Source organism: Mesoplodon mirus (genome assembly GCF_964341445.2).
Source record: "Mesoplodon mirus genome assembly, chromosome: 10".
Lineage (NCBI taxonomy): Eukaryota > Metazoa > Chordata > Mammalia > Artiodactyla > Ziphiidae > Mesoplodon > Mesoplodon mirus.
In genome coordinates, this window is record NC_138986.1 from 3,774,588 (window position 1) to 3,787,367 (window position 12,780).

The 12,780-nt window shown below is 48.1% G+C and overlaps 1 protein-coding gene and 1 long non-coding RNA gene across 2 annotated transcripts in view; one reads left to right on the top strand and one right to left on the bottom strand.

Moving 5' to 3' along the window:
- Window positions 1-6,444: 6,444 nt before the first annotated feature.
- LOC309811401 lies at window positions 6,445-8,094 on the bottom strand. Its single transcript, XR_014295157.1, has 3 exons — window positions 7,990-8,094; window positions 7,546-7,642; window positions 6,445-6,517 (listed from the first exon to the last, which is right to left on the bottom strand). It is a non-coding gene; the product is annotated as an uncharacterized lncRNA (long non-coding RNA).
- A 179-nt stretch (window positions 8,095-8,273) lies between these two features.
- LOC309810926 (uncharacterized protein C6orf118) overlaps window positions 8,274-12,780 on the top strand; it is a gene marked incomplete at both ends in the record, with an annotated part of 31,037 nt that continues 26,530 nt past the window's right edge. The window contains one exon of the mRNA XM_082633249.1: window positions 8,274-8,298. Coding sequence (XP_082489375.1) covers window positions 8,274-8,298 — 25 coding nt within the window. The remainder of the gene's footprint in view (window positions 8,299-12,780) is intronic.

Sequence of the window (12,780 nt, forward strand, 5' to 3'; positions counted from 1 at the left end):
TCATCTCCTGTGACACTGTATCAAATGTGTACTGTGTGAAAAATAAATTTCATGAGCCAATATCTCCAGAAACTTATTTGGTAATTGAGCTTGCAGACTGGTTCTCTGTAAAGCTGATCTGAATTTGAACCCTTATCTTTAGTACACAGGTTTGACTTTTCCATCAGACTTACCATAACCAAGAGCTATTTCCACACCAAAGGAACCCTAAAAACACCACACTATTAAGCAAACATTTATTCAGCAAGTGTGTCGGGCGCCTGATGTTCCGGGAAGTGCAGGGCGGGGCGGCTGGGAGTCAAGGGCAGGACACAAGTCTTCCTTCCTCCCGAGGCCTTCTGTCACCTTGCTGTGACTTGCTGTGCCCTTGTCCCCTCCTGTGATGACTGTTTTCAGAGGCCCAGTTCTGGGAGAGACAAAAGGGAAACGACATACTTTTTGACCTGAGAATCTCACGTATTTAACAAGACAGTTTTTTAAATCTTCCATGTAATACACAAATGACGCGGTTTGCAAGAGGACCCGGAGCCTGATGAAACAGAAGCCTCCATAAGCTGTTCCTGCACCCCTCTCCTCCCTCCCCACGGCCCTCTCCCACCATCACGTAAAAGGGAGCCGGGTGAGATTTTTCCTAGATTGATGTTGAGGGGAGAAAGTAAAATGACTAGAAAATAAAACCAGGCATTTATTTGAAACACCAACTTCCAAATGTTTATTTGGTAACAGTATACATTTCGATAATGTTGGCCTTGTTGATGTCCGTGTCATTAATTAGGTAGAATTCTTGCTCAGAATGATATTCTTAGAATAGGGTAAATGCTCAGTCATCAACAAAAAAGTCAAACATTTTAACACACAGAATGACTAAGATACATTATTATATTAATGTACGTTAAGAAAATAACATTTACCTGCTTAACTTGGCAGTAACTAAAGAGGCCATGCATCAAAACACCTGTTTCCTAAGTCTCCCTGGTAACTGAACTCTGTCCGTGTGAAGCTATGACCGTCAGAGTTTCGACTTGAGGGCCACTGGTTTGACCTTCCACCAGCAACTCGAGGTCACTTACTCGCCACCTCTGGTAGATGGTCCTCCAAGTGGACACCGCTCCAGGGGTGGAGGACATGTTCCCATAATGCAAACCAGACCATTGCCTGACAGCTCTGGCTGCCAGAGAGCTTTTGCTAAAGTTGTCCTGAAATCTGTAGCTTTATGATTTTTCTTCCGAGACGGTAGTTCTGTACTTGCAGCCACACAGATACCACCTTTCAGTTACCTGGCTGGACGCTCTCTGGCCTCCTGTGCCTAAGCTAGTCTCATTTAAAACAGTGTAACTTGGCTCAGGAGCCCGTGCAATTCTCGACATCCTCCCCGTAGAAATTTGCCAGTGGCCTTCTGCTGGGCCTGTACTTACAAGAGACCCAACTGTCGGGGTTCATCAGCTGGCACTCTGGGTGCATCTCCTACACCTCCCATCTCCGTGGCTCCGTCATCCCGAGGCGCACCTGTTCTTGGCTCTTCCCACGTGTCCTTTCACGAGCACGCCCCGTAATGGTCTCCCTCTTGGAATAGCCTCCCTTCTGCTGAGCACATCCTGAGAGGCACGACTGTTCCCTCGTCTGTTCAAGAATCTCCATTCCTCCCGCTCAGTGATGTGCTCCCTCCTGACAGTGCTCGCTCGGGACGCCCAGGCGGAAATAGCAGAGGTTAACATATGTTGAGCACGTACTGTGTGCCTGGCCCTCTAGGTACTACTCACATCAACTCAGTATTCGACGATTCTATAAAGTATGCATGTTATCGCCCCCACTTAAAGGTGAGGAAAATGAAACCCAAGGAAGTGAAATAGCTGGTGAAAGAGAAAGCAGGCTAGCCTCGTCCAGGTCCAGAGCCCCACACGCAAGCACCCTGCCGTCCTGGGTGAGCCGGGCTTCACTGCCTGCCGGTCAAGGGCGCCTCTTGACGGATTAGACACATGGAACCTTGGAGGCGCCAGCGAAGACCGGCCCCAGAGCACTTGGTGCTTCATAAGCAAGCCTCCCTCCCTGCCCTCCCTCGGTGAGGACCTGAACGGGGACTCAGAGGGGAGAAACCGCACTCAGCTGTTGAGTTGCAAAATCACATGGGGAAACTCAGATGAAGTCTTAAGAGAAACGCTTCTGTGGGTGTTTATAAGCTGACAATCTGGCTGAAAAGAGTTGTCTCCAGACTGTTCAGTCCGGGTACTGAGGGTCGCATGGCCCCGGGGAGGATGGACTGTGGAGAAGAAAGTTGTCGAGGTGTCAGCGTGCCGTCTCCACCAGGTGAGAACCGTGCGGGGGGGATTCACCCCGGACCAGTTCTGTGGAATCTGGTCAACAGGATCCTGGCGCCCAGTTTTCTCCTAGAGCTCGGAGAGTGGGTGCAGGTCGCAGCTGAAGCCTCAAATCAGCCTGCGGGGCGGGCTGCCTGGGCCACCGGGTGAACGCAGCCCACGCCCTGCTCTGGGGGTCACAGCCCCGCTCTGGGGGGAGGGTCACAGCCCCGCTCTGGGGTCACAGCCCTGCTCTGGGGGGAGGGTCACAGCCCCGCGGACCTCCTGCCTGTGACGGCAGCACGTGCTGAGTGGTTAGGGGGTAAAGGGGAGGGGCATTGCCTCCGAGAAACCAACCAGAGGAGCACAGACTGGCTCAGGGGACATCACTGAGGATAGATGGGCAAGGACCAGGCAGGACAGAGCAGCCATAGTTCCCCACTCGCCCCCCAACCAGGCAACAACCCAGCACAGCCCGCTCCTGAGCCCGCATGACAGCACCCACCCCGTTGCCCTGGTCCCCCTGCAGCCACACCCAGCATTCAGGTGGAATGGAGCAGGGAGACAGGCTTTTAATTTGACTGATTTAAAACCCAAGGGACTTCAGGACACAGTAAGTTTAGTACAAGTGACCCCATCATGCCTGAATTCAGTTTCCACATTGGACGAATTAGGAAATCAAGGCAAGTTAAAGACAGCTCTAGAAAAATAGTTACATTTGTTTTTCACTGAATTCAGGGCCAGTGAAATGTGTCTTTGCTATATTGATATAGCTTATTCTGGGTTTCAAATTCTTCGTTCCAATAGTTTAGAGATTTATTTAACTTCTACTTTGCCAGCATCGGCCTGAGAGTGACATGGAATTTACTAGAGTGAACATGTGCGTCTGTGCATCGCAGTGTCGACGAATCATAATGCGGCGCTATCACCAAGGCGGAGTTTCCTCACTCAGAGAAGTGTTAAAATTCCCTTTGTAAACGTTGCTTCTCTTTCAGAATAAAAGTGCTACTTTTATTCAATATCCTATTAACATTCACGGTCCAACTGAGTCAGCCCAGGAGTATGAGTCAGGGTTCCCCAGAGAAACAGGGCCAGTGGGCTATACACCTACACGTGTCTGTACGTACGTACGAATGTCTATATATATCCCGCTGGCTCTGTTTCTGTGTAGGAGCCTAACACACACACACACACACACACACACACACACACAGGCGTTTATTATGAAGGATTGGCTCACGCAATTACGGAGGCTGACAAGCCCCACCATCTGCCGCCTGCAAGCTGGGGACCCAGGGGAGCTGGTGGCTTAGCTTCTAAATTCTAGTCTGAGTCCTATGACCTCGGAGCCAGGAGCAGCGATGGTGTCAGTCTCATTCCAGGGGCAGGAGAAGACCAGCGTCCGGGCTCAGGGTCAGGCAGAGGGAGCAACCCCACCACCCCTGCCTTCTGTCTATTCCGGCCCCCAGCAGCTTGGATGGGGCCACCCCCACTAGGGAAGGTGATCCGCTTGATGCTGTACTGATTCCAGTGCTCACCTGATCCAGCGACAGCCTCCCAGATGCGCCGAGACTTCTGTTCGGCCAAATATCTGGTCCCCGCAGCTCAGGCATTGACACGTAACACGGACCCTCACAGCAAGACGGTGCTTTCTTCCATCAGGGCGCTTACTGTTATTTGTCAATAGCTCTCCAGCTCACAAAGTCCTCCTTGGATCTCTGCTCTTTCTGTGTGTGCCGCCTTTTGTTTTGGCCCTTTTGCATCCTTCCAATATGCGCTGCAGAAGCCAGCTGCCCGGAGCCCCTGCTCCGGGGGCTTTGGCCAGTGGTACTGTCACTCGGGCGCTCGAATAGCTCCGCTGTCACTTCCCCAGCTGTGGTGAATTCTGACCGCGGGTCTGGCTCTGTTCCAGGCACTGGGCATCCAGCCATGAATGAAAACAAGAGAAACACTGCTTTCAAGGAGTGTACGTGCAAGCGTGGAAAGACGGATGAGGAGTGAGCAAGGCAGACAGTACATGACGTGTCAAATGGGGACAGCTGGAACGAAGAAGAGCAGGGCAGGAGGTGAGGGACAGCGAGGGATATCTCTAACGAGGTGGCACTTTAGCAGATTCCTGATCAAGTGACCTTGGGGTAGGTAACAGTTGCTTAGATATGACACAAAAACGATCAGCGATAAAACAAATAGATCAATCAGACTTCACTAACATTAAAAATATTTGTGGGCCCAGTCGCTCCGCAGCATGTGGGATCTTCCCAGACCAGGGCACGAACCCGCGTCCCCTGCATCGGCAGGCAGACTCTCAACCACTGCGCCACCAGGGAAGCCCCATCAGGCACTTTAAAAAATATTTTTCCTTCAGTTATACTGGGATATAATGGACATTTAGCACTGTGTACGTTTAAGGCATACAGCACATTTCCAACCTTTTGGGGTCTTGTAGTGACTTTACCCTCAAATAACACTTAAAACTAAAGTGATGCTGCAGAAAAGCACCGTTAGGGCAGAATCAAGGCTGTACGTGAGAAGGTGTGAGCTGCGTGGAGACAGGACTGTTATGGGTCACCCTGGCGGCTGCTCCGCTGCATCTTCCCACCTCAGCAGGTAGTCCACTGCCCTGCCTGCAATGTTCTCTGACTACTACCTGTTCCGTCAACAATAGCCATAAAAAGAAGCACAACTGAGTTATTTGTAGTGAGGTGGATGGACCTAGATAGAGTCTGTCATACAGAGTGAAGTAAGTCAGAAAGATAAAAATACCATATGCTAACACATATATATAGAATCTTAAAAAAAAGGTTCTGAAGAACCTAGGGGCAGGACAGGAATAAAGATGCAGACGTAGAGAATGGACTTGAGGACACGGGGAGGGGGAAGGGTAATCTGGGATGAAGTGAGAGAGTGGCATGGACATATATACACTACCATGTGTAAAATAGATAGATAGTGGGAAGCAGCCGCATAGCACAGGGAGATCATCTTGGTGCTTTGTGTCCACCTAGAGGGGAGGGATAGGGAGGGTGGGAGGGAGACGCAAGACAGAGGGGACATGGGGATAAATGTTTACCTATAGCTGATTCACTTTGTTATACAGCAGAAACTAACACACCATTGTAAAGCAATTATACTCCAATAAAGTTGTAAAAAAGTAATAATAAGTGCGAGGGCGCCTTTGCCTTAGAAAGAAGTGGAGTCACAGCAAAGGTTTGCTTTCATATATATTTAGATTGGAAAAAACGAGAGCACATTTGTTTTCCCGATGGAAATGTTCCATCAGGTGGAGGGAGGGAGGGAGGGAGGGAGAAGGAGAGAAAGGTGGGGCAGAGGGGAAGACCCACAGGTGGGGTGCGGACCCCAAAAAGGCAAGCACGCAAGGCAGCGCAAAACCCCACGCTGTGGGCCTTTGATGGGTGAGGCTCTCCTTCCTCCACGTCAGGAGGGGGTGGGACTCGGGTGGACTTGCAGCCAGCCCTCCTTTCAGTGTGTGGACCTGGAAATGCCCGTCTTGACTCTCACTACTGCCCCGTCACCGTCTCCAGTACAGCACCAGAGTTATGCTTCTCACACGGAAACCTGTGCTCGCCTCTCTACTGTGTAAACTCTTCCAACAACTCCTTGCCACCTGCGGGACCAAACAGAATTTCCCTCTTGACGCTGCCCCGTGCACCCGGCAGCTCTCAGCCTCCCTACATTTCCGCGTCTTCCCCCCTCGGGCTGGCATGTAATTTCCGTCTAATCTCAAGTTCCCTCTAGGCATCTCTGTTTCACGCCTCCAGAGCTGAGAGGCCACAAAGATGTTTAAAAAGTCGGTTCAACTTTGCCCATTTCTGCTCAATGAATTCTAATCACGGAAAATGTTTATTTTTGACCAATTGCCTCTCCAAGCCATTGGCTGTTCTGACCCACCCGAGGCTCTCCTCCCGCCCCCGGCACTTCGGTCTGGTGTCCTCGACCACTGCCTCCTCTGCGCCTTTTCCTCTGGTCTCCGCAAAGCTCAGATCACCGCGTCCGTCCCCTAAGTTGTCTGTCTCTTCTCCACTCTGAATCTTCAGGGAATAAATCGTGCACCTCTGCAGTCTTGGCAAAGTGACAAGAGCAGACAATATTCTTTTTCTTTCTGGACGCGGAGTAGGATGGAGGATGCGCGGACACGAGCTGGGACGGCTGCATCTCACCTGCGTTCCGTCGTGTTTTAAGATGTGCTCTAGCGCCACCTAGAGCTGAAACACAAAATAGACCATCCGTCCCGGTAGAAATAACTCCAAGGTGAGCCATTGTTGATTCTTACACAGACGTCTGGCCTCCAGGAAGACCCCTGTGGTTCTGGCAGATCCGTTCGTTGCGCCCACAACGTAATACTTAAATACATTTCTGCTTCAGACACTTCGTTGAAATATTTAGCAATCGGAGAGCCGCAGGTGGGCTTCTAAGGCTTGCTATTGATTTGACCAACGACTCCCTGAACTGTAGTGTGTAAGGGGTAGGTTAATTTACTGTATGTGTGTCCATAAGACTTGACTTGGGAGAAACTTAGGTCTTGGGGACAAATGTATCGTTTTCTTTCTGATCTAAACCAAGACTGTGCATGTCCACGAAGAATGAGCCCTGGCTGAACCTGGAGGCCGCCCACCAGCCGGGGCTGACACCCCCCAGCTGTCTCTACCATGGCCTCGGAGCCCTGTCGCTTCAGCCTTCCTGTGGGGCGGAGGGGGGACACCTCTGTCACCTGACTGCCTGCCCCTACAGGGTGGAAAAGGTGGCGTGCTCTGTCTACAAAAATAATCGGCCCTTTTACTAAACCACTAAGCAGTTCTGAGCAGAAGAGCTCACTGTTTCATCTCCAGTAGTCGGTAACATGGCAACCTGCATTGCCACACGTTTGCTCTTAATTTATAATTGACTGAAGGAGGGAACTTTCCTCTCCTGGGTCAATGCTTAGCTAGCCTCGTGTAATGTGGGCATTTCCTGCCAGCATTTCTCGTTACGGTTGGATGCCTAAATACTGTGAACATTGGAGACAGAAGATCAGTAAACACTTTCGTTACCTTTTTCCAGGTTAAATTCAAATACACCGCATTAGGGAGCCATCTGAGCTTGCTAGGGTCATGACAACTTCATGGTTTCAGAAAGGCTCACATTTAAAGTGTCCGGCCAGCATCAGTGGAAAGAAAAGAAAAATACCATGTGCCCTGAATCTTTCACAGGCACTGACTTCATCCTCCCAATTCTGTAAGGTCAGATTTGTCACCTTTGTCATCTGGAGCTGGTGAGTCGTGAGGGCTGCTCAGCGTGACCTCTCCTGAGAATAGAGGAGCCAGCATTCCACTGCACTGAATTCCCTCTGCCTGGAAGAAATTTAAATCAAATACAGTGTTCAAAGATAAGAATCTTAGAGGGTTTTAGAGTTTCCTCCCTTGACATATGGGGTAGCCTGATGAAAAAGCACCGACTTTGCAGCCAAACGTGAATTTATATGCTTTTGTTCCCTGCTAACTGATCTCCGGCAGGTTACTTCACCTCACATGATCACAATTTCCTACTAGGAACTTCGGGATAATAACACTAAAATGACTAAATGATCATTTAGAGACTGGCACCTACTATGCACTAGAACTCCAGGTACAGTTGGATGGGTCGTGCACTGTACAATCTGTACATCTCCATAGAAGATGCCCAACGAAAGGCCACTTACCTTTGGCTTCCTGGGCTTCGGAAAGGAATTAAAGAGTGCAAGGACATTTTGATGTTTTGCAAATCACCAAAAGGGTTTTATTTTAAAAAGGAAAACAGGCAAGCAAACCTAGTACTCCCTGTTCAAGAAGGCCAGAGGCATATGAGGAGGTCAGAGGAGAGATCCCTTGGCAGGGGGCTGTGTACCCTGGTTGCCCGGCAACAGAGGAGCCCTGGGGGAGGGACTTGGAATGTTTGTCTGTCTCCAGGGCAACTCCCAGCCTCAGCAGCTGCAGTGGGAAGGTGATGGCTGAGGATTTGGAGCCTGAATGTAAGTGGACATTGAGCGTTTTGTGTTTGGTGTTTGATGTTTGATTGCCTAGGAACCCAGCTTCTCTAACCCAGTGTGAAGAATCAAATCCTTTCTTGTGGCTGCAACTCAGCTCCTGGATCACCAAGGTTTAGGATTGGATTTGGGGATTGGAAACTTCTCAGAAAATCCAATAATAAAAGGCAGAGAAAGAGGTCAGATGTGTGTGTGTGTGTGTGTGTGTGTGTGTGTCTTCTGGGAAGAGGGAGGATGGGGGACATTTCTAGATGCTGTTAGTGTGTTCTTTTTTAAAAAACCACATTTCAGGATTTTTTTTAGCACATGGCCCTTCCACAGTCTCGCTAAACAACCACAAAGCACAGGAGCTCCACACCGCTGCGTACAAAGTGCTTCCCCATCTCTGATTTAGATTCATCTCTCTGGAGGCTGGGTTACTGTGATTTTACAAATGGGGGGCAGACTTCGCCCTGGGTCTTCGGACTCTGAAGCCCTTGCTTTCTCATCACACAGCATGCATGAAAACGATGATTCAGATGAATTTGGGACAGAGAGAAAACTTGTTGGATTGAAGCAGTCTGAATTATAAAATATTTTAATGGGATTTTATTACTTCCAAGTGCGTTTGTACTGGCCTCTGTGCATTGGTTAGTGGGCAAGTGAGACCACGGGCTGTGGAAGCAGCTTTCCAGGAACCGTGCACACCTGATTAACCACCTGTGTCTCAGTGTCCACATCTGCAAAAGGGGATGGTAAGAGCACCTAGCTCCTGGGGCCGTGGTGAGGACTAAATGAGCTAGTGCATGTAAAGCGCTTAGGATACCAAATGTAAGTACTTGTTAAATTTGCTATTACTATTACTGTTTCTTCAACAAGGTAATGAGTCTAGTTCAAGGGTGGCTGGGCCATATTTCTTTTTTAAATTATTTATTTATTTATTTATTTATATTTTAATTTTTTTTAACATCTTTATTGGAGTATAATTGCTTTACAATGGTGTGTTACTTTCTGCTTTATAACTAAGTGAATCAGTTATGCATATACATATATCCCCATATCCCCTCCCTCTTGTGTCTCCCTCCCACCCTCCCTATCCCACCCCTCTAGGTGGTCACAAAGCAGGAGCTGATCTCCCTGTGCTATGCGGCTGCTTCCCACTAGCTCTCTATTTTACATTTGGTAGTGTACATATGTCCATGCCACTCTCTCACTTCATCCCAGCTTACCCTTCCCCCTTCCCGTGTCCTCAAGTCCATTCTCTACATCTGCGTCTTTATTCCTGTCCTGCCCCTAGGTTCATCAGAAGTGGGCCATATTTCTGACCGTCCTCAAATGCCTCATGGAGACTTTCAACCAGAACGAGAGCTTCCCCCACATGCACACTGGGATTGGTCTCAGGGATATGGCCCAATCAACGCACTGCAGGAATCGCCCAACTTAACAAATAAAGGCGAACAGCAGCCGGTGTGAGTGCAAAAGTGTCTTGGAAATGTCCCCTGCTTAAAACGTGATTTTGTAAGTTCTTTGACTATTTCTTCTGCGTGCAATTACTCAACATACTAATTGTGTTTAAGAAAAACCCTCTTCTTTATAAAGAATATAAATGATCGTGTCAGTCCCCTCCCTGGGCAAGTGTTCTCAACACTAGGAGTGAGAAGCATTTCTAATTGTGCTACTTTAGCTCTTGTCAAGCTCCTGTCTGCTTCCAGGTGTGTTGCCTCCATCGTACAGATCATTCAGACAGTTTTGCACAAAATGCCTGTTTCTTTGTGTCCCGTGAGGGTGTCAGTGTTGTTCCCGTGGGGGGTGGGAGGGTAGGAGTTGGGCGCCCAGAGTAGAGCTCACGAGGTTGAGGCAGAACATCCAAGCCCACTTTGCTGGAACATCCGTGTTAAGACCCCTGACTCTCAGGAGCTTCCCTACAGAATTAAATTCATAAAGTAACTTCATTTCACGTGTAAAAAGTACAACTCGCTGGTTGGACATAGAAGAGCATCTCACCTTATTTTTGTATTTCTTAATAAGTACATAATCTGTAAATTAAAAGTAGGAAGAAAAATTAGGTGCCAGGCAAATCCCTACCAGGTAAAGTGGGTAGAAGGCCAGAGTCGGTGTTCGGCGCCAGCGAGGCTGAGATGCCCACATTCCAGCCGTGGGAGGTGCATGGGACAGCGGTGGTAATTCTACAGTCGGTCAGCCCTGGAGGTCATCCTTTCTCTAATAGGCAAGTAAAGAAACTGACGTCGTTCTACTCCATAAGGTTGGGAGGTGTCACTGCTTCCTTCCGTTTGGGGTCCCTCGGGGAGGGAGATGGTGGGCTCTGGGTGGTCACCTGTCACCTCTCCTTGCAATGCTTGCTGTCCTTGAAATGCCAATTCTGTCTAGGGATGTTGCCGCCCCTTCTGCTGGCCACTAGCTTCCGCCACCCTGTCATCACTGTCCCACCCTTCCTATCACAGATCAACTAAACCTACATTCCACTCACTGTCCCAGTGCATTAGTTTTCTGCTGCTCCTATAACGGATTACCACAGCTTAAAGCAACACAAATTTATTATCTCTGTTCTGTAGGGCAGAAATCTGGGTGAGCTCAGGTGGCCTCTGTTCAGGGTCTCACTGGGCTGAAATCAAGGTGCAGGCTGGGCTGCCTTCCTTTCTGGAGCTCCAGAGCACAAACTCCTTCCACGATCATTCAGGTCATTGGCAGAATCCGGTGCCTCGAGGTTGTAGGACTGAAGTCCCATTCCCTTGCAGGCTGTCAGCAGGGTCCACTCTCAGCTCCTAGGCGCCTCTCTCTAGTCCCTGCATCTGGACCCTCCACGTCACAGCTCCCAATGGTCCTGAATTCTTCTCAGGCTTAGAATCACAGAACTCTGCCCTCCCTTTCTGCCACCTCTCTTTTCTGACTTCAGCCAGGGAAAGTTCTCTGCTTTTAGGGATTTATTAGACTGGACCCAGAAAATTCAGAAAAATCTCTTTATTTTAAGGTTATAACTTCAATTAAATCTGCAAACTCCTTTTGTCAGGAGCATGGCTTAGGAGGTGGACATCTTTGAGGCACCATTACTCTGCCTTCCACTCTCAGCCAACCTAAGAAAGGTAATTGACATAAGATCTCTTTTTCCTTTCTCAGTCAACACTGTAATGTGTGCTTCTCCCACAGCACCTGTATTCTCCCTTATCACAGGTGTTCATATCTTCTTCCTTATCGGACTTTAAGATTCCTGGTGGGACATCTGCTTTATCCCCTAAGAGAGAGAGCACAGTGTGTGGTACAGAATAAAATTCTAAATTATTATTTAAAATTCTGAAAACATTACTTCTTTTCCACATTTATTCTTTAAACTAAACAATTACCCCTGATCTTTTCCCAAAGATGCTAGTGTGAATACAACATAGTTCTTTCCCTTGAGGAAATTTAAGAGTCATAACAGAAGTGTATGGGAACAGTCCCAATGCCATCTGCTGGGCTCAGGAAAGAAAGTTGACAATCTTGAGAGGAGTTTTTAAATATCCTCCAGGTGGATAAGATGGGGCAGAGAAAAATAGCCAGAAGGAGAGGGTCCACATGGATGGAAAGATGCCCCATGTAGGCTCTGTTAGGAGTTGGTAGGGGACCACAGAACACAGGGAGGGACGGGGCTGTCTGAAGCCTGGCACCCCACCTGGCCTGGCCTGTTCTCTGAATTCTTGCTACTAACACATTCCAGGATATTTGCTGACTTCAGGATGGAAGTGAGGGAGATAGAGCACAGAAAACACAGGTGGTGTAGGATGTTCTAGAAAGAGACCAACAAGCTTTCCATGGGATGCTAGGGTTCCCAGAGTTCAGATAACACAGGGCAGTGATTTCTAATCATTTTGATGTTAAAGACCTGTTGCTTCTATTCTGAAAAAGGTGAATTACTGAAAAACAACACCCCGTGTTTAAAAATAGCAAATGCTAACAATGGTTGAAATATCTGTTAATTCAAATCTAGTCCCCAAAACCTATTACTATATCTGCCTTATCAGTATCTATTCAAAAAGTTGGTTTGGTTTTACTTAAAGCAAATTTATTCCTTGATCATTTTGTAAAGAGTCACATTTTCCATGAACCTTTTCAACTTCTTTTTCTTGGTTGTCAGCTTGAGATGGCAGGATATGCAAATCACAATGTTTACAGTTAGAAAAATCGTTAAAATATTCATTGCTGAAATGGAACCCTTGGTACTTATCATAAGATCTTGGCAGAGAGAAACAGGAATCTGGGTTCTCTAAGTCTAGTGAAACAAGTCTTCCTGCAAACTAAGGAAAACAAATTCTAAGTAGGAAAGTGATTTTACTAATTAATTTGCTGGTGGCTCTAACTCATTTTTGGAAATAGAATAAACAAAGGAAAACACAACAATTAAGTCACTTCCTCCGATTTTCCAAAAAGAGTGGGTCTAATGTGTGTGATGGTGAATTTTATGTGTCAACTTAGGTGGGCTACAGTGCTGGATAT